This window comes from Scyliorhinus torazame, chromosome 11 (assembly GCF_047496885.1).
Source record: "Scyliorhinus torazame isolate Kashiwa2021f chromosome 11, sScyTor2.1, whole genome shotgun sequence".
Classification (NCBI taxonomy): Eukaryota; Metazoa; Chordata; class Chondrichthyes; order Carcharhiniformes; family Scyliorhinidae; genus Scyliorhinus; species Scyliorhinus torazame.
Window position 1 is genome coordinate 169,262,165 of NC_092717.1, and position 18,840 is coordinate 169,281,004.

General features: G+C 48.9%; 1 protein-coding gene across 1 annotated transcript in view; it reads left to right on the forward strand.

Annotated features, from left to right (window-relative positions):
* Positions 1–18,840, forward strand: part of necab1 (N-terminal EF-hand calcium binding protein 1) — a 362,049-nt gene that overhangs the window by 187,423 nt on the left and 155,786 nt on the right. Inside the window, exon 6 of the mRNA XM_072467989.1 lies at positions 12,298–12,434. Coding sequence (XP_072324090.1) covers positions 12,298–12,434 — 137 coding nt within the window. The remainder of the gene's footprint in view (positions 1–12,297; positions 12,435–18,840) is intronic.

The following is an 18,840-nucleotide window of genomic DNA, read 5'->3' on the forward strand; positions in this document are numbered from 1 at the left end:
TTACAACACATGAGTAGGCATCTGTTTGGTGGTGGGGGGGGGGGGGGGAGAGAGAGGACTGGGGGGGGGGGGGGGGGGGGGTGTGGGGGTGGAGACTGGGGGGGTAGATATACATTTGATTGCCGGAGAAACAATTACAGTGGGCAGTACTTGAATGGGTTTGGTGTTGGTGTTGTCACTTGCTTCTCCCGGACAGATTTCGCTGCCTTTGTCGTCTCGCGCTCACCTCCGCTTCAGCCGTTCCTCCCGTTTTTCGCCTGTATTCTCCTTGTTCTCTGTCCTTGTAGATGCCAAGTTTGTTATCGTTTCCCTGCCTCCCCCCCACTTCCCTGATTCTCCTCTATTGTTCACTGTCTCATCCCCCCTCCCTCCCGCTTCTGCCCCCTCCCCCCCACCCCCTCCTGTGTTTCGCCTTTCGTTCCTCTTAGGTTTAGCTGTCCCACCTCCCACCATCTCTCCCGGTCTATCTCTCCCTCTCATACTTTGGCTACTTTCCCCTGATTCTTGGCTACCTGGCTATTCTTCTGCTTGTTTGTTGGCCACAAACAGGTCCCGGAACAATTACGCGAATGGCTCCCACGTTCTGTGGAAGCCGTCGTCTGACCCTCGGATGGCGAATTTGATTTTCTCCATCTGGAGAGATTCCGAGAGGTCGGCCAGCCAGTCTGCAACTTTGGGTGGTGCTGCTGACCGCCAGTCGGACAGGATTCTGTGGCTGGCGATTAGGGAGGCAAAGGCAAGGGTGTCCGTCCTCCTCCACAGGAATAGATCTGGCTGGTCTGAAATCCCGAAGACAACCACTTTCGGGCATGGCTCCACCCTCATCCCCATCATTTTGGACATTGCCACGAAGAAGGCTGTCCAGTACCCTGCAAGTCTGGGACAAGACCAGAACATGTGGGCGTAATTGAACAGACCTCCTTGGCACCGTTCACATCTATCCTCCACTTCCGGGAAGAACCTACTCATACGGGTTCTTGTTAAGTGGGCTCTCTGTACCACTTTTAGTTGCGTTAGACTGAGCCTTGCGCACGTGGAGGTGGAGTTGACCTATGCAGTGCTTTGCTCCAGAGTCCCCAATCTATTTCAATCCCCAGGTCCTCCTCCCATTTCTTTCTTGTTGCGTCCAGTACGGTGTCAGCTCTTTCTACCAGTCGGTCATACATGTCGCTACAGTTTCATTTTTCTAGTATGCTTGCGTCCAGTAAGTCTTCCAGTAGTGTCTGTCATGGCGGTTGTGGATACACCTTGTCTCCTTTCGTAGGAAGTTTTTGAATTGCAGGTACCTTAGCTCGTTCCCCCTGGCTAGCTGGAATTTCTCTGTCGGTTCGTCCAGTGTTGCGATCCTGCCGTCCGTGGTTAGGTCCCTGACTGTCAGTGTCCCTCCGTCCTGTCCCCACTTTTTAAAGGTGACGGCAGTCAGCGCTGGTGTGAACCTACGGTTGTTGTGATGGGAGCTTTGTCCGACATTTTGGTCAGGCCAAATTTCTGCCGTAATTGGTTCCAGGACTGGAGGGTGGCTATCCCCACTGGGCTGCTGGAGTGTCTTTTGGGTGGGGATGGGAGTGCCGCCGTGGCGAGGGCCCGGAGGGAGGTCCCATTGCAGGAGGCCTCTTCCGCGCGCACCCACTCGGCTTCTGGCTCCTTGATCCATCCCCTTATTCGCTCGGCCGTCGCCGCCCAGTGGTCGAATTGTAGGTTTGGGAGGGCTAGCCCCCCCCTGGATTTTGTTTTTTGGAGGATCTTCTTCGGGATCCTAGCATTCTTCACCCTCCCATACGAACGACATGATTAGTTTGTCTAGTGCTTTGAAAAAGGCCTTGGGGATGTGGATCGGGATGGATCTGAGTAGGAAGAGGTACCTGGGCAGTACGTTCATTTTGATCGTCTGGACTCTCTCCGCGAGGGAGAGTGGGAGTGTGTTCCATCTTTGCAGGTCCTTTTTTACTTCCTCTGTCAGACTGGTGAGGTTCCCTTTCCAGTCAAGGGCTATTTGGATCCCCAGGTAGCGGAATTTGTGTTGGGCCTGTTTAAACGGCAGTCCCATTAGTGCGCCCCTCCCCCCCCTTATTGTGGGTGTACCGGGAAGATCTCGCTTTTGCTCATGTTGAGTTTGTAGCCCGAGAAGGTGCCAAACTCTTTCAGGAGCGCGATGATTCCATCCATGCTGCTTTGTGGGTCTGAAATGTAGAGGAGCAGGTCATGTGCATAGAGTGAGACTCTGTGCTCTCTGCCTTCCCTTCAGATCCCCCTGCAGCTTTTTGCTGCTCTGAGCCCAATTGCTAGTGGCTCGTCGTATAGGAGTTTTACCCAGGAGGTAAATTCTGTTCCAAGCCCAAACCGCTCCAGTACCTCGATGAGGTATTTCCATTCGACTCTGTTGAAGGCCTTTTCTGCGTCCAGGGAGACGATCATCTCTGGTACTCACTCCCCGGAGGGGGTCATTATCACGTTCAGCAGGCGCCTGATATTCGAGGTAAGTTGTCTACCTTTGACAAAGCCCGTCTGGTCCTCTGCGACCACCTCTGGTCCGCAGTCTTCTGGCCTTTTGGCTAGGATTTTGGCCGGTATTTTGGCATCTGCGTTCAGCAGTGAGATGGGTCTGTATGACTCACATTCCGTTGGGTCTTTGTCTTTCTTAGGTATCAGCGAGATTGAGGCCTGTGCTAGCGTGGGTGGCAGTGTGCCCCTAGATAGCGAGTCTGTGAACATCTCCCGCAGGTGCTGTCGCAAATCTTTTGTAGAAGTCCGCCGGGAACCTGTCTGGTCCCGGCGCCTTCCCCGCCTGCATGGAGCTAATGCTGTCCATGATCTCTCCCAGTGCTAGTGGTGCTTCCAAGCCCCATTTTCTGCCCTCCCCCACGACTGGTATGTCCAGTACATCAAGGAACCGTTTCATCCCGGACTCCCCCATTGGGAGCTCTGAGGTGTACAGCCCTTGGTAGAAGGCCTTGAAGGTTTTGTTGATCTTTTCTGGCTCTATTTCTGATGTGCCTCTCGTATCCCTGATTTGTTCAATTTCTCTGGTGGCTGCCTGCTTTCTCAGCTGGTGTGTCAACAGGCTTTGTCTCCGTATTCGTATAGGGTCGCACATGCCTGGCGGTGTTGGTGAACTGCTTTCCTGATGGAGAGCAGATCGAAGTTCCTTTGCATCTCTTTCCTCTCCGCCAGGAGCTCTACGGTCGGGGCCTCGGAGTATTTACGGTGTACCTCCAGTATGGAGTCAACCAGCTGCTGCCTAGCCGCCCTTTCCTCCCTATCTCTTCGCGCTTTGAAAGCGATGATTTCCCCTCTTAGTACGGCCTTTAGCGCTTCCCAGAACGTGGAGGGTGAGACCTCCCCGTTCTGGCTGTTCTCTGTGTACTCTGCTATGGCCCACAATATCTTTTCGTTGAAGGCCTTGTCAGCTAGTAGGGCAACGTCCAACCTCCATGTGGGGCGTTGGGCCCTGCCTGTCTCCAGCCTCACGTCCATGTAGTGTGGAGCGTGGTCTGATATCACAATTGCGGAGTATTCCACTTTGTCTATCCCCAGAAGCACCATTTTCCCCACCATGAAGAAGTCAATTCTGGTGTATACATTGTATACTGGGAGAAGAAGGAGAACTCCTTCTCCCCTGGGTGGGTGAACCTCCAGGGGTCCACCGCTCCCATCTGCTCCATAAAGTGACCGAGTTCCCTTGCCATGCTTGAGGTTTTCCCCGTTTTGGGGTTTGATCTGTCTGTCGTTGGATCCTGTACACAGTTGAAGCCCCCCCCCCCCCCCCATGATTAGCCGGTGCGTCGCAATGTCAGGGATTCCTGCCATAGTCTTCTTGATGAAGCTAGTATCGTCCCAGTTGGGTGCGTACACGTTAACTAGTACTACCGGTGCCCCATCCAGGGCCCCGCTGACCATGACGTACCGTCCCCCTGGGTCCGTAACCGTCTTTGTCGCCCTAAACATCGTCCTCTTGCTGATCACAACTGCCATCCCTCTGGCCCTTATCCCATAGCAGGAATGGTAGGTTTGCCCCACCCAGCCCTTTCTTACCCGCAGTCGGTCCTGCTCTCTCAGGTGTATCTCTTGGAGGAAGACTATGTCGGCCTTCATATTTCTTAGGTGGGTGAGGACTCTGGATATTTTCACTGGGCCGTTGAGTCCCCTTACGTTCCAGATGACTATCCTGGTGAAGGGTTTCTGTCCCCTCGCTCCTGTGGGATTAACCATACTTACCTGGTGAATGCGCCCCTGCCCTCCAGGGTTTCCCTTTGTTAGGAGGCCGTCCAGGATGGCCACTGTCACTGCTCTCTCCATGCGGTCGGGCCCCTGCGCTCCGAGGTTTCCCTTTCTTCAGGGGGCACCCGACATGGCCGCCCACTGTGCGTCCGCCATGTGGGTAGTCCCCTGCACTCTGGGGTCTCCCTTCGCCCAGAGACCGTACTGGGTGGATGCTTACAGCGATTCCTTGTTCCGAGCCCTTGGTTGTGGCACTTTGTAGCCCTTATAACCTTGAATGCTTCAATGAAATCACCTCTCATTCTTCTAAATTCCAGAGAATATAGGCCCAGTTTACTCCACCTCTCATCATAGTATAATTTGTTAGGAAGGAAGATGAGTTGGGCATTTTGAAAAACTTGAGATAGACAAGTCCCCGGGGCCTGACGGGATATATCCAAGGATTCGATGGGAAGCAAGAGATGAAATTGCAGAGCCGTTGGCAATGATCTTTTTGTCCTCACTGTCAACAGGGGTGGTACCAGGGGGTTGGCGAGTGGCGAATGTCGTGCCCCTGTTCAAAAAAAGGGACTAGGGATAACCCTGGGAATTACAGGCCAGTTAGTCTTACTTCGGTGGTAGGCAAAGTAATGGAAAGGGTACTGAGGGATAGGATTTCTGAGCATCTGAAAGACACTGCTTGATTAGGGATAGTCAGCACGGATTTGTGAGGGGTAGGTCTTGCCTCACAAGTCTTATTGAATTCTTTGAGGAGGTGACCAAGCACGTGGATGAAGGTAAAGCAGTGGATGTAGTGTACAGGAAGGCATTTGATAAGGTTCCCCATGGTAGGCTTATGCAGAAAGTAAGGAGGCATGAGATAGTGGGAAATTTGGCCAGTTGGATAACAAACTGGCTAACCGATAGAAGTCAGAGAGTGGTGGTGGATGGCAAATATTCAGCCTGGATCCCAGTTACCAGTGGTGTACCGCAGGGATCAGTTCAGGGTCCTCTGCTGTTTGTGATTTTCATTAATGACTTAGATGAGGGAGTTGAAGGGTGGGTCAGTAAATTTTAAGATGATACGAAGATTGGTGGAGTTGTGGATAGTGGGGAAGGCTGTTGTCGGCTGCAAAGAGACATAGATAGGATGCAGAGTTGGGCTGAGAAGTGGCAGATGGAGTTTAACACTGAAAAGTGTGAGGTTGTCCATTTTGGAAGGACAAATATGAATGCAGAATACAGGGTTAACAGTAGGGTCCTTGGTAATGTGGAGGCGCAGAGAGATCTTGTGGTCTAAGTTCATAGATCTTTGAAAGTTGCCACTCAAGTGGATAGAGCTGTGAAGAAGGCCTATGGTGTGCTAGCGTTCATTAGCAGAGGGATTGAATTTAAGAGCCATGAGGTGATGCTGCAGCTGTACAAAATCTTGGTAAGGCCACATTTGGAGTACTGTGTGCAGTTCTGGTCGCCTCCTTTTAGAAAGGATGTGGAAGCTTTGGAAAAGGTGCAAAGGAGATTTACCAGGATGTTGCCTCGAATTGAGATTAGGTCTTACGAGAAAGGTTGAGGGTGCAAGACCTTTTCTCATTAGAACGGAGAAGGATGAGGGGAGACTTGATAGAGGTTTATAAGATGATCAGGGGAATAGATAGAGTAGACAGTCAGAGACTTTTTCCCTGGATAGAACAAACCATTACAAGGGGACATAAATTTAAGGTGAATGGTGGAAGATCTCGGGGGGATGTCAGAGGTAGGTTCTTTACCCAGAGAGTAGTGGGGGCATAGAATGCACTGCCTGTGGAAGTAGTTGAGTCGGAAACATTAGGGACCTTCAAGCGGCTATTGGATAGGTACATGGATTACGGTAGAATGATGGGGTGGAGATTAATTTGTTCTTAATCTAGGACAAAAGTTTGGCACAACATTGTGGGCCGAAGGGCCTGTTCTGTGCTGTATTGTCTATGTTCTATTGCTATTCCTTTTCTAGCCTTGTTTGTCCCTCAATCCCTGTGCCCCCCCCCCTCCCGGTCCCTCCCTTTCCCCCCCTTTTTTCTCCCTCTCCCGTATACCCCTCCTTTCTCCCTCTTTCCCCTGTTCTTATCCCCGTTTGCACTCCCGCCTCTGTTGAGTGGTTCCCCCCCCCCTCCCCGCCTGGCGCCTTCCCCCCTGTAGGGGGCGCGCTGCAGCCCTGTTTTTTTGCATGCCTCCGGTGCTAGCTTTCCTGCTAGTGCGGTGTCCCCCCTCTCGGGAGTTACTGTCTCGCTTCTCCCTTGCCCGGCCTCTGCGGCTTTCTGCCTGCTTTTCCCCCATCCTACCCTGCACTCCTCTTGCTTGCTCTCCCTTCTCCGCTACTCTTGTTCCCTCGTGCTGAGGCGTGGTCTCCCACCTGAAGCGGTCCCTCGGGTAGTGGTTTGCTTTTTGTTCAGGGTGCGCTCGCTGTGGCGGGGGTGGGGGCGGGGGGGGGGCCTGGCGTTGCCTCCCCCTCCCCCCCCCCCCCTCCCGTGTCGGCGTGTCGTTGCCCCTTGCCAGGGGCCCATTATTTCTACCCTAGCTGTTGGTTTTCCAGCCCGTGTTCCTTGATAAACTTGTTTGCTTCGGCGGGGGCTGTGAAGGAATACTTTCTTTCTTGGTATGTGACCCAGAGTTTTGCTGGGTACAGCATACCTAAACGCACATCGTTCTTGCGAAGAGCTGCTTTCGCTCTATTGAATTTGGCCCATCTCCTGGCAAGGTCTGTCCCAATGTCCTCGTAAACTCTAATAAAGTGTTTTGCCTGGCCCAGCGCAGGATTGCTTCCCTGTCTTGGTACCGGTGCAGTTTAGCTATAACTGCCCTCGGGTGGTCCCCTGCCTTGGGCTTCAGGCGCAGTGACCGGTGTGCTCTGTCCATTTCTGGTGGGTTGGGGAAAGTTTTCCTCCCCACTAAGTTGCCCAGCATCTCGGCCACATAAGCCGTGGGGTTTCTACCCTCGATCTCCTCTTGTAGGCCCACTATCCTGACATTTTGTCTTCTCGAGCGGTTTTCCTGATCGTCTACTCTGCCCTTCAGGCTCCCCTGCGTTGTGCCCAGTCTCGCCACCTCCTTCTCCAGGGCCGTGATCTGCTCGCTCATGTCAGTCGCGGCTTTTTCCAGCTCCTTTAATGTCGCCTCTTGGGTTTCCAGTTTCTCCTCTGCTCTGCCCAGGGCTTGCTGCACCTCCGTCAGGGCCTTGGCCAGTGCTGCCTGCACTGCAGCCTTTATGTCTGCTCTGGCCTCTGCCTTGTTTTCCTGCTGATGTTCCCTCAGCGCCTCAGCAAAGGCTGCCTTCCAGTTCCAGTTCCCCTCTGGCCCAGGGGGAAATGCTCCTGTCTGTCCAGTTCTTTTTGTTGTGGCGAGGCTTCCATTCCCCCGCTTCGTGCGTCGATTAGCTCGTCTGAACGGGCTTGTGTATTGCCCTGTTTGCTTTTGGTGCCCTTTCTCTCTCTGTTTTGGCTCCCTTCTGGCATTTTTTTCCCCTCCCCTTTTTTTGTTTTCTTTCCCCCCCTTTTTTCCCCCCTTATTCTTTTCCGCTCCCTTCTCTCCTTTAACACTTTAGTTTTTATGAGACTCTTTTCAAGTAAAACATTTTTTAAAGTGAAAAAATGTATTTCCCTTTAAAAGTTTTCTTTTCAAAGTTTTTTTTGTAAAATGGGACTTTCTTTTTTTTTCCCCTCACTCACCCAGGGTCGACAGAGAGAGGCTTCTGGTCGGGCCGTGAGTCCCTCTTTGTTCTGCCACCTGCCTCGTGGACCTACAGTTGTCTTCACCAATCTTTTTCTTTTCCTAAATCTATAGAAACTTTGACAGTTATTTTTTCTCTCTTAATCAATCCGTTGGTCCTGTTTTGCTGAATTCTAAACTGCTCTGAATCCTCAGGGCTGTTGTTCTTTCTGGCCAATTTGTATGCCTCTTCCTTGGACCTAATAATATCTCTAATTTCCCTTGTAAGACATGGCTTGGCCACCGTTCCCATTTTACTTTTGCGTCAGACAGGAAAGAACAATTGTTGCAGTTCACCTATGCATTCTTTGAATGTTTGCCACTGCTATCCACTGTCATCCTGTTCAGTATTGTTCCCCAATCCACCATCCCAAGCCATTTCACACCTGATACCATCCTAGTTTCCTTTATTTAGATTTAGGACCCTAGCCTCAGAATCAACTACGTCACTCTCCATCTTGATTCTATCATATGGTTACTCATCCCAAGGGGCCTCGCACAACTATATCACCAATTATTCCTTCCTCATTACACAGAACCTAGTCGAGAATGGCCTGTTCTCTAGTTGGTTTCTCAGTGTGTTGGTCCAGAAAACCATCTCATAGACTCTCCAGGAATTTCTCTTCTACGGTTTTGTTACTGATTTGGTTTCCCCAATTTATAAAGAGATTAAAGTCAGGAAAGAATGCCAGCTGAGATCCATCACCCTGCCATTTGTTTCAAACCACTTATACCCATTCACTGACCCTCTCCCCGCAACCTGCATTCCACCCTTACTCACCTCCGGCTTGTGCCATTAGTGAGTCTATCTAGGCCTCTGGTGTGTGATTTACCAGCAGCTGACAGGAACTTAGTTTGACAGTCCTTCTTGAAAAAAAAGGAGAAATGGCTCTCTCCTACTCTTCAGCTGGAATACAAGAGCCCCATTATGGAATCATAGAATTACGACAGTGTAGAAGGAGACCATTTGACCCATCAAGTCTGTACTGACCCTCTGAAAGACTACCCTACCTCGGTCCACTCGCCTGCCCTTTTCCTGTAACCCCCACCTCATCTACGCATCGTTGGACTGTGGGAGGAAACCCAAACCGGTGCATCGGAGGAAACCCACGCAGGCACGGAAAGAATTTGTAAACTCCACAATTTCCACCAAGAGCCAAAATTGAACCCGAACCCTGGCACTATGCTAACCACTGTGCCACCGTGCTGCTCCATATCACCTGTTGAAATGAAAAAATGAAAATTGCTTATTGTCACAAGTAGGCTTCAAATGAAGTTACTGTGAAAAGCCCCTAGTCGCCACATTCCGGCGCCTGTTCGGGGAGGCTGTTACGGGAATTGAACCGTGCTGCTGGCCTGCCTTGGTCTGCTTTCAAAGCCAGCAATTTAGCCCAGTGCTAAACAGCCCCTTCTAGATTCCCAAGATACTGGAAACTTTTTATCAGCATTGTTGCTCTTTCTAGCTTTAGTCTATTTGCTCTGTTTAGGTCACCTTTGCTCATGAGTCGCCAGGTATCTTTATGATACCGCCACGTGGTTCAAGTTCAGGTTATGATTAATAACACAGCACACCGCTTAGTCAGGATTAAAACAACGGTCATTTATTATATACAACAAGCAATATTAATACCCTAATACTACTATTTATATAATAAACCTATCACTACTGGCCAATACTTAACTTAGGAAGAGCCCACCAGGTCAGGGAAACGAATGGCTTGTCCAATCAAATCTGGCCCGCGGGATTCAAAAGGCTGCTACAGGTTGGTGGCTAGGTGTCTCTACCGGATAGCGATCGTTGGATTCAAACCTACACTTGCCGGTGGCTGCGAAAGTCTCGAGCAGGCGAAGAGGAGAGAGAGAGAGATCTGAACTTGGACCCTCACTTTTGTAGGGCCCAGGGGCTTCCCGCCTCCCGGGGCGGCCCTTGACCCTGAGTCCCAAGTGATTGGATTCTGTCCCCAGTCTCTGGGGTCGATGTGTCCAATGGTGAGGCCATTCCTCGATCGGGGGGTGGTCGCTCTCCTATCTTTGTTTCGGCCACTGCAGGTGCCGACAGGTCTGGCCCGGTATTCAATTGCTAATATGTTGCAATTGTTCCCGGGGATAGCCGATTTAACTGTGGATGTCTGAGTAGATTAGGTGTAAACAGTCCTGAATGAAACTGCGAATACCTGGGTTGATGGGCTGTTGATAGCCCTGAGTATCGATCTGGGCTACATTCCCAGAGCTGAATATGCAAACCTGTCTGCAGCTGCCTGCTTGTGCCTTTTTGGCTGCTTTTCCCAGCAGTCTTTCGGGTTAGCCGTTTTAAACTGGGTTTTGGCCAGATTAATCGGAATGCAGCCATTTTACATGGCTACAGCATCCACCTTGTCAATTGATGCACGATCAATTGCACAAAGACGCAGATTGGGTACAACTGTAGCTTTATTACTGTCAGATGCGTGGCCTCCTGCTGCAGCTGGCGAAATGGCAGGGCAATGGAGGTCATGCCTATTTATACAGTTCTTAGTGGGCGGAGCCAGCAGGCAGGGGCTACCGCCGAACCTGTAGTGCAGGTCCTACCTTACATCCCCTAATACAGTGGTTCACCACATCAATTCTGAAGAACTCTACATGTTTCAATTGAATAACCTCTCAAATTACATTAACACAACATTCCTTTCACTCTGTAAATGATTTCTTCCACTCTTACAAAATAAACATCCAGTGGGAGTGTTTTATTTCAGTATAATTCGGATCAGATCTGTTGGGTTCGCCTGGTGTACCTCTTTCTTTTTTAAATATACTCACTCAGAGATTGTTGGTAGTCCTGGTGTGGCTAACATTTATTATCCACCCCAAATTGCCTTTGTGAATGTGGTGGTCTTCTTGAACCATTGTTGTCCCTGATAACATACGCAGCCAAATGCTGTCTTGATGTCAAAGGCAGTCATTCCCTCAGTTTTTGTTTAAGTTTGGACTAAGGTTGCCATGTGGTCTGAATTTGAATGGTCCTGGTAGAACACAAAATGGGCATCATTGGGCAAATTATTGGTGAATAAGTGCTGCTTGATAGCATTCTCACAAAACCCTTCCCTCACTTTGTTGATGATTGAGTGAGTCTGAAAGGCGGGACTTAGCCAGATTGGATATATTCCTACTTTTTGTGGCTAGGTCGTACCTGGGAAACTTTCCACATTGTCAGGCAGATGTCAGTATTAGAACATAAGAACTAGGAGCAGGAGTAGGCCATCTGGCCCTTTGAGCCTACTCCACCATTCAATGACATTATGGCTGACCTTTTGTGGACTCAGCTCTACTTTTCCGCCCGAACACCATAACTCTTTCTTCCTTTATCCTTCAAAACAATATCGATCTTTGCCTTGAGTATTGTAGCTGTGGTGTTACATCTTAGCTAGGGATGTGGCTAGTTCTGGAACACAAGTCTTCAGTACTACAGCCAAGATGTCAAGATCCGTAGCATTTGTTGTATCTAATGCACTTGGCCATTTCTTGATACGGATTTCTTGAATGAGTTGAAGTCTGAAACTTGTTATTCAAGGGACCTGAAGAGGAGAATGAGATGGATCATCCTTCCTACATTTTTAGCTGGTGATTGTTACAAATGCTTTCACCTTGTGTTTTGCACTGATGTGCTGGGTTCTCCCATTATTGAGGATAGGGAATATCATTTAGCCTCCTGGTCCTGTTAGTTTTTAAATTGTCCACCACAATTCACAACTGGATGTGATTGCAAAGCTTTGATAGCCCATTGGTTATGAGATTGTTTAGCTTTGACTTTACCATGCTTCTTCCACTGATTAGCATGCACGTGGTCCTGTATTGTAGCTTCACCAGGTTGGCATCTCATTTTTATGTTTATGGCATGTTCTTCAACACACCTCACTGAACCAGGGTTGGTTGGCCCTTTGGATTGATAGTAATAGGAGGGTGAGGAATATGCCAAGTCACGACAGTGGAGATTAATCTGGAAATCTGCTTCTGCTGATGATCCATAGATCCTCATCGACTCCCAGTTCTGACCTGTCACATTCGATCTGAGTTTTTCGAATTGAAGATGGAGGGTGTACTCAGTATGAAGATGGGAGTTTGTCTCCATAAGGACTGAAGTGGTCACTCCTGTCAATATTGTCATGGTCAGATACATTTGTGACAGGTAGATTGGTGAGAGCGAGGTCAAGTAGGTTTTTACCTATCAGCTCTCACCACCGGCAGCGGGATCCAGCCAGCTTGGGCTGTAGTGGTGCTACAAAGCCAATCTTGTTGATAGATGTTGAAGTTACCATTTTATTCCAGGTTTATTTAACTCGCTGTATTTAAATTGAATTTAATTGAATTGAATTACTTATGCAGGATTACCAGGATTCATGTAATCTGGAACAGTTTGTGACTCGTTTTCTGTTGAAAGAGACAGTGAACCAGCTTCAGTCTTTGCAGAATTCCTTGGAGTGTGCCATGGAAACCACAGAGGAGCAGACACGTCAGGAAAGGTGAGCCTTGGAATCTGCATTGCTGCTATTTTTTAATTGCAGCTTTTTTCTATTGAAGAACAACGTGGATCTCTACAGTTCCACACACATACAAGGTACATTATTCTCTTTGAGACAGTAGAAAGTCCCTCTGGTTTTTCTTTGATTCTACTTGTCTCCTGGGACCAATCATTTTCAGCAGCCAAGAAGAAAGTTCATTGGCCTCCCCCAATGCCTTTGAAAAGTGGGTTGATAAATGTGCAAGGGCATGTACGGGAATATTTCTCTGGTTTCACTTTGTCTTCAGCATAACTAAAATTAACAATGCAGTAGATTGGGGAACCAAATCTACACTGTCCGCTGTCATGACACAATACATTAATTCACTGTTAGTCTCACATTCACTTTCCTCTCTTCTTTGCACGTTAACCTCACGTAGTGAATAAATAACAAGTCAAACTTTGAGTGCTAAATTGATTTGTTCCTCAACAGAAGAGAAATCTCATTTGGGTATACACAATGTAAATATATGCTGAGTTATCCTAAGGTTTTTATTTTTACCAACAACACCAATGAGTTCCACTTTGTCAGCACTGTTGTGACATTCGTAATGTTAATGATGAAACATGGTTAAAATAATCACTCCATGTTGGAGAATTGGCAGAAAATCTGTGAAAGCAGTTACTTTTAAATCGGAGAAATTCAAGAATAAATTTGTGAAAGCAGTTACTTTTAAATCGGAGAAATTCAAGAATAAATTTTGATAACAAGATGCAAAATTCTGCAAATAAACAAGTCAATTGGTTTCAATAAAGTGAAAAGAGAAAACATTTCGACAAGGGTAACAGGCAAAATGTTAACTTCCCTTTTCCACTTGTAAATGTTGATCATTTGCTATGTATGTCCAATACTTTAGCCCCAGATTTCCTCAGGGTCAGTGTACAAATGGGTTGAAGAGTCCGAAGAAGAGAGGACGAGCAAGTAGAACCAACAAATCCAGAGTTTACACCCAGAAGATTGAGGCTGCTGGGGATTCTGCTGGGGTCAAGGGCAATGGAAAATGTTATCTGCCCCACAAAAGGCATAGAAAGGAGGCAGGATTGATGGTCTGTCGATAATGATCCTGGGCCCTTTTGGGAGCTTCCAGATTGGGTGTGCTCCTCAGATGATCATTCTTAACTTGTGTCTGTGAAAGGCAGATCCTAACGACAATGACTGCCTAAGGACTGTTGTAACGCCCCCCAGTGGAAAGGAACCAGCTGAAAATATTACCATTTTTCTGTAGCCTTTTTAACAAGTTTCAGCCAGATTCAAATAACCTGGGTATTTTGAGGGTCCAAAAAGCTCTCCTCAGTAATGCACACCCCACACCAAGAGATGAGTTCACATATCAGTGATACAGAAGGTCATGTGAGAGACTATAAGCTCATATATAGACGTCTATTAAAGAATCAAACATGAAATTTACATGTGCAAGACAGTCAATATCAATATTAATATCAATGTTAATAGTTTGAGAAAAAGGTAGAAAGTACAATTTCAATGCTGCTTTTATCTGCACTGGAGTGTGGCTTTGGGCTGCATTCGAGTGATTAAGTTGAAGTTTGGTGAGTAAGAGAGTTGATTAACAAAGGAGTGAAAGGTTTTTGGGGGTAGGCTGGAATGTGGGGTTGAGGTTACAATCAGATCAGCCATGATCTTACTGAATGGCTGAACAGGCTCCAGGATGGAATGGCCGTCTCCTGTTCCTAATTCATATGTTTGTATAATGTGGGGATGCCGGCGTTGGACTGGGGTGGGCACAGTAAGAAGTCTTACTGTATAAGACTACATATGTTTGTATGTTCATGCATAACTAGCACGTGACACTGAGAATAATCCTGGGATCACTTCAGATCTTGAGATCCTGCTTTTTAATTTTCTTCCAAACTCCCCAAAATGTGATTTCAGGATCTCATCCCTCTTCCTATCCAGGCCATTGATATTAATGTGGATCATGACCTCTGGCTGTTTGCCCTCTTCCAGAAGGATGTTCTCCAACTGCTCTGTGACATCCTCTACCCTGGTACCAGGAAGGCTTCACACCATCCTGGAGTCATGTTTACTACCACAGAAATGCCTGATCCCCTGACTATGGAATCCCCTATCACTATTGATTCTTCAGGGCAGCTGGACCACTCATGGTGCCACTTGGCTCTGGCTACACTCCACTGAGGAACCATTACTCTCACCAGTATCCAAACTGGAAAACTGATTAGCAAGCAAGATAGACTACACCACCTGCCTGGATCTCTGTTGACTGCCTGGCAATCACCCATTCCATCTCTGCCTGCATATTTTTAACTGTGGTATGACCACCTCCCTAAATGTGTTACCCACATAGTTATGAAACCTGAAACTCAATCTTCTGTAGCCAGTGATGCTTTCTGTTCATCTAGAATACCTGATGTGGCCATGACTTCCCACATACCGCATGATGCACATTCCACCCAGCCAAGTGGACCTGCGATACTGTAATTTAAAAAAACATTTATTACAATTATAATCACCAATAGCTTCTTCCCGTGCAGCAAAGTAGGATCCAGTGACTGAAGCTACTGTAGAAAATGAAAGAATCACCTTCCCATTTCATTGAACTCCCTTACCCACCAAATTAAGCACCCTATGGAGCCTAAATCAGTCACGAAGGTCTGCTTTCATGTTCCACAGTTCAAGCTTCTGATAACCATTTTAAACCAGTTATTTAAATAAATAGCTGCTCAAAAAGCCTGTTGTAAAGCTGGAATAAAATTCAATTTTCCCTGTGTCACGTGCTAGTGAGCATAGGAATAGTAGGATGGGGCGATTGAACATATGGCTGGAGAGTTGGTGTTGGAGGGAGAGCATCAGATTTCTGAGGCATGGGGACTGGTTCTGGGGCAGGTACGATTTGTACAAGTTGGACAGGTTACACCTTAACAGGGCTGGGACTAATATTCTCGCACGGAGATTTGCTAGTGTTGTTAGGGAGGATTTAAACTAGCTTGTCAAGTGGATTGGGAATCTGAGGGATAGCCCAGAGAATAATAAGTTAATAGGTGCAGTCAGAGTAAGGAAGAAAATAATGAAGTCTAAATCTGGGCGATACTGCATGTGTGTGAATGCATGGAGTACACTAAATTGGATTGACGAGTTACCGGTAGAGAATGCCATGTGGAATCGTGATGTTTTTGGTGATAATGGAGACCTGGCACAATGAAGGGCAGAACTGAATTTTCCTGGCTACCACAATGATCCAGGAGACACGAGAAAGAACGTTCACTAAAGTGTGTTATAAACTCGAAGGTTAAGGCTGTACTGCTACAACAATAGGGTCCCAGTCGGGGACTAACGAGAGCTCCAGTCACAGTTTTGAAGAGCTAAGTACTGAGCCCCAACTTGATGGACCTCCACGCACCAGTGGGGAAGCTCTTATTCTATGAGTCCCATGGGGAGATCTATCAGTGTGTTCCCATGGGCCTCGTGAGGGTTATCACATCCCTCCCAAGTTCGAATGTTCCCCCTCAGTGTCCTGCTGATGGGGCCTCCCTCATGGCTTTGCGTGCAGCCACGTGTCTGCCAGAGGCGGAGCTATGTCAGGGTGTTAAATTGTAAGTTGTTGTGACACCCTGGACAAGTGCGCGGTCAATCCCAGCCCCACTCACCCCAGAGTCGCAACACAAGTGAATTAACCAACAATTCTTATGATATAAATGCCCAAAGTCTTTGGCCCTTGTCTGTCTAATAATCACAGTCACCAGGTTTGTAAGTTTAAACACAATTACTGTTTATTTATAACAAGAACTATCATGGAAATATGCAGAAAATACGAGTGTATAACAACAAGCTAATACCTACCACCCCCTTTAACTTCCCTACCCATTGCCCACACAGAGAAGACAGACCCGCCTGGACGATGGATAGGGGTAAAAATATTTTTTACATGGCGGAGGTGGGGACAATGGGGGATGGAAACAAATGCAGGAAGCTGGTTTTGCTGTTCTGCTTTTCACAGACAATGAATGCACAGCAAATTACTGGTAAGCATAGCTGTCAGGATGAGGATCAATCATGCGCTGCTTGCAATTCTATTGGGTGAAGTTTAAACACTGCTTGCAATTCTATTGGATAAGTTTAAATGTATCAGCTTCAGGGATTGGATCACGTCCAACGGGGGTGGGCTATTGATTTTTGAACATTGTATAAGTACTGTGTTCTGGCCTTTGTTCGGCAGATCAATCTTGGCAGATATCCAGTCTGTTCTCCGTGTACACGTAACAAGCTTGATTAAATAAGCCATCTTGCCCAGGTTGTCAATGTGTTTTTTCCTCTCTGTATTGAGTTGAGCCACAGGGAACAACCCCACGTGGAAGCTGACTCAATACACAGGTCTTGAAACTGCTCCTACATCACTGACCACCACTCACATTCCTCTGACAGAGCATCAAGTCAGGTTGTAACATTGTGCACAGGTATTTAATTTGAAAACATATGTACAGATTTGTGCCCTAGCCCCTGTTGCTAAACTGTGCCCTGTATCCATCCCAACTTAACTGGTGTCTATTTTGTGGCCTTACAGACCGTACCAAATGCTACATCTTGGTGGATCCCCAGACGGTACAGCAGGTATGGAGGCGGCCTGCTGTGATTCATGCTCTGTAACCTGGGTCCCTGTTAGCGGCCGTCTTCCAGGTGTCCCAGGTGGCGTGGTACCTCCCTATTGTGCCCCATGCCCATGTGATGTGGCAGGAACAGGAAGGGGAAAGTCCGAGGTGCTGCAGGAGCCGCCATGGCTGCCTGTGAGAAAGCAGCCTGTCCTGGGCCTCGGTCACTGCCTGCACAGATTGGCACAAGCCTTTGACATGCTGATCCATAACCCGAAACCCTCACCACCAAGGCCTCCACCACGGATGCCACCCATGCGGTGTTGGCCCAGGTGGCACACATGGTCAGCACCATCTCCTGCTGCTGCACACATTTGGATTCTTCCACCTGCACCTGCAGGTGCTGGATACTCGCCCAACAACCCTTCATGCAGTCCCTGGCTCTGTGACTGCATCCCCATGATCGATGGGACTGTCCGTTTCAGAAATCTGAAACCCGTCTGGATGGCAGCTAGTCTCTGGGGTCGGCCTGGCCTCCGACCGTCCGCCCCCTTGTGAGTTCCTACCTCCACCTGCTGTACCAAAGATTGTGTGTGGTGCACACCAGATAGTGTTCCAGGAGCCTCTTCACTAAAGTGCCCAACCAAGGTGTGTCTCTGCGATGGTGAAGGGTGTTGGAGACAGCTGTGACGGGAAATCTGTGCAATCTGTGGACTCGAGCTCTGGCGTGTCCTGTGTTTTGGGCTGATGGCTCTTGTCCATGTCGGTATCCTAGTTGCTGGTTGGCACCTGGGCTGTGGATGTGGCTGGGGGACACCAGAAGGGCCCACCCCATCATCAGCAGGTCCTGCAAGGCACAAGACAAGACTCATGATTAGACCGCGGGTCGGGGGGTGAGTGGAGGTGGTGGGGGTGTTTTGGGCAGTGGGGAGGGGGCTGTTAGGGAAGGGGGAGTAGGTGTGGTGGTGGTGATGGAGCAGGGTGTGCAGGTGATGTGGGGTTTGTGGTGGATGTGAGGGCGATGCGGGGGAGTGTGTGGTGATGGGTTGGTGTTGGGGGATGGTAACACATGTGTCACAGGGAACCACAACTCAGCGGGTCTCACTTCCTCCACCCCTCGGGCCAGCCGATGACATCCGCAGCACTGCCGCGGGGAGGGGCCGCAGGTCTGGCAGTCATCCTCCAGTCTTCTACCTGCTCCAGGCCGTTATGGGTGGCCTGGGTGGGGGGGCCGAGGAGGGACAGAAAACGCAGAGTGTTGGACAGTCTGACGTATGCATCCAGGGGATGGGTAACTGGTGGCTTCAGTGACCAGAGAACCAGGACGTGGTGGCCGGTATGGATGCTGGCATGTGGTGCAGGGTGGGGGTTCGGACGCTGTCTGGGTGGAGGGAGTAGGGTAACGGGTGTGTGGGATGGGGGGACACAGTCCTGCCTACTCACCCTGGTCACCCTGGGGAGTTTGATCCAGCACGGCTGGCTGGTCCGGACAGTGCTGTTGATGCTGCTGATGGCCTCTGCCACCTGTCTCTGGCACGGCAGCGGCTGGCAGCCTAATCCCTGACCGGGCTACAGGGATGCCCACCTCTCCTCCACGGCGCCTACCAGGGTTTCAAGTTTGCCGTCCGTAAAACAGGGTGCCGCTGTACTCGCTGTCATCTTGTTGGCTGGGATGATGTGTGTGGGGAGTGCAGTGTGTATATGCAGCTGCAGCTTGTCAGCCTCCTGAGTGTCAATCGATATCCTGCCGAATCCAGCACTGTTTCTCATTCGAATCGATTGGGTTCCACCCGGTGTGGCGACAG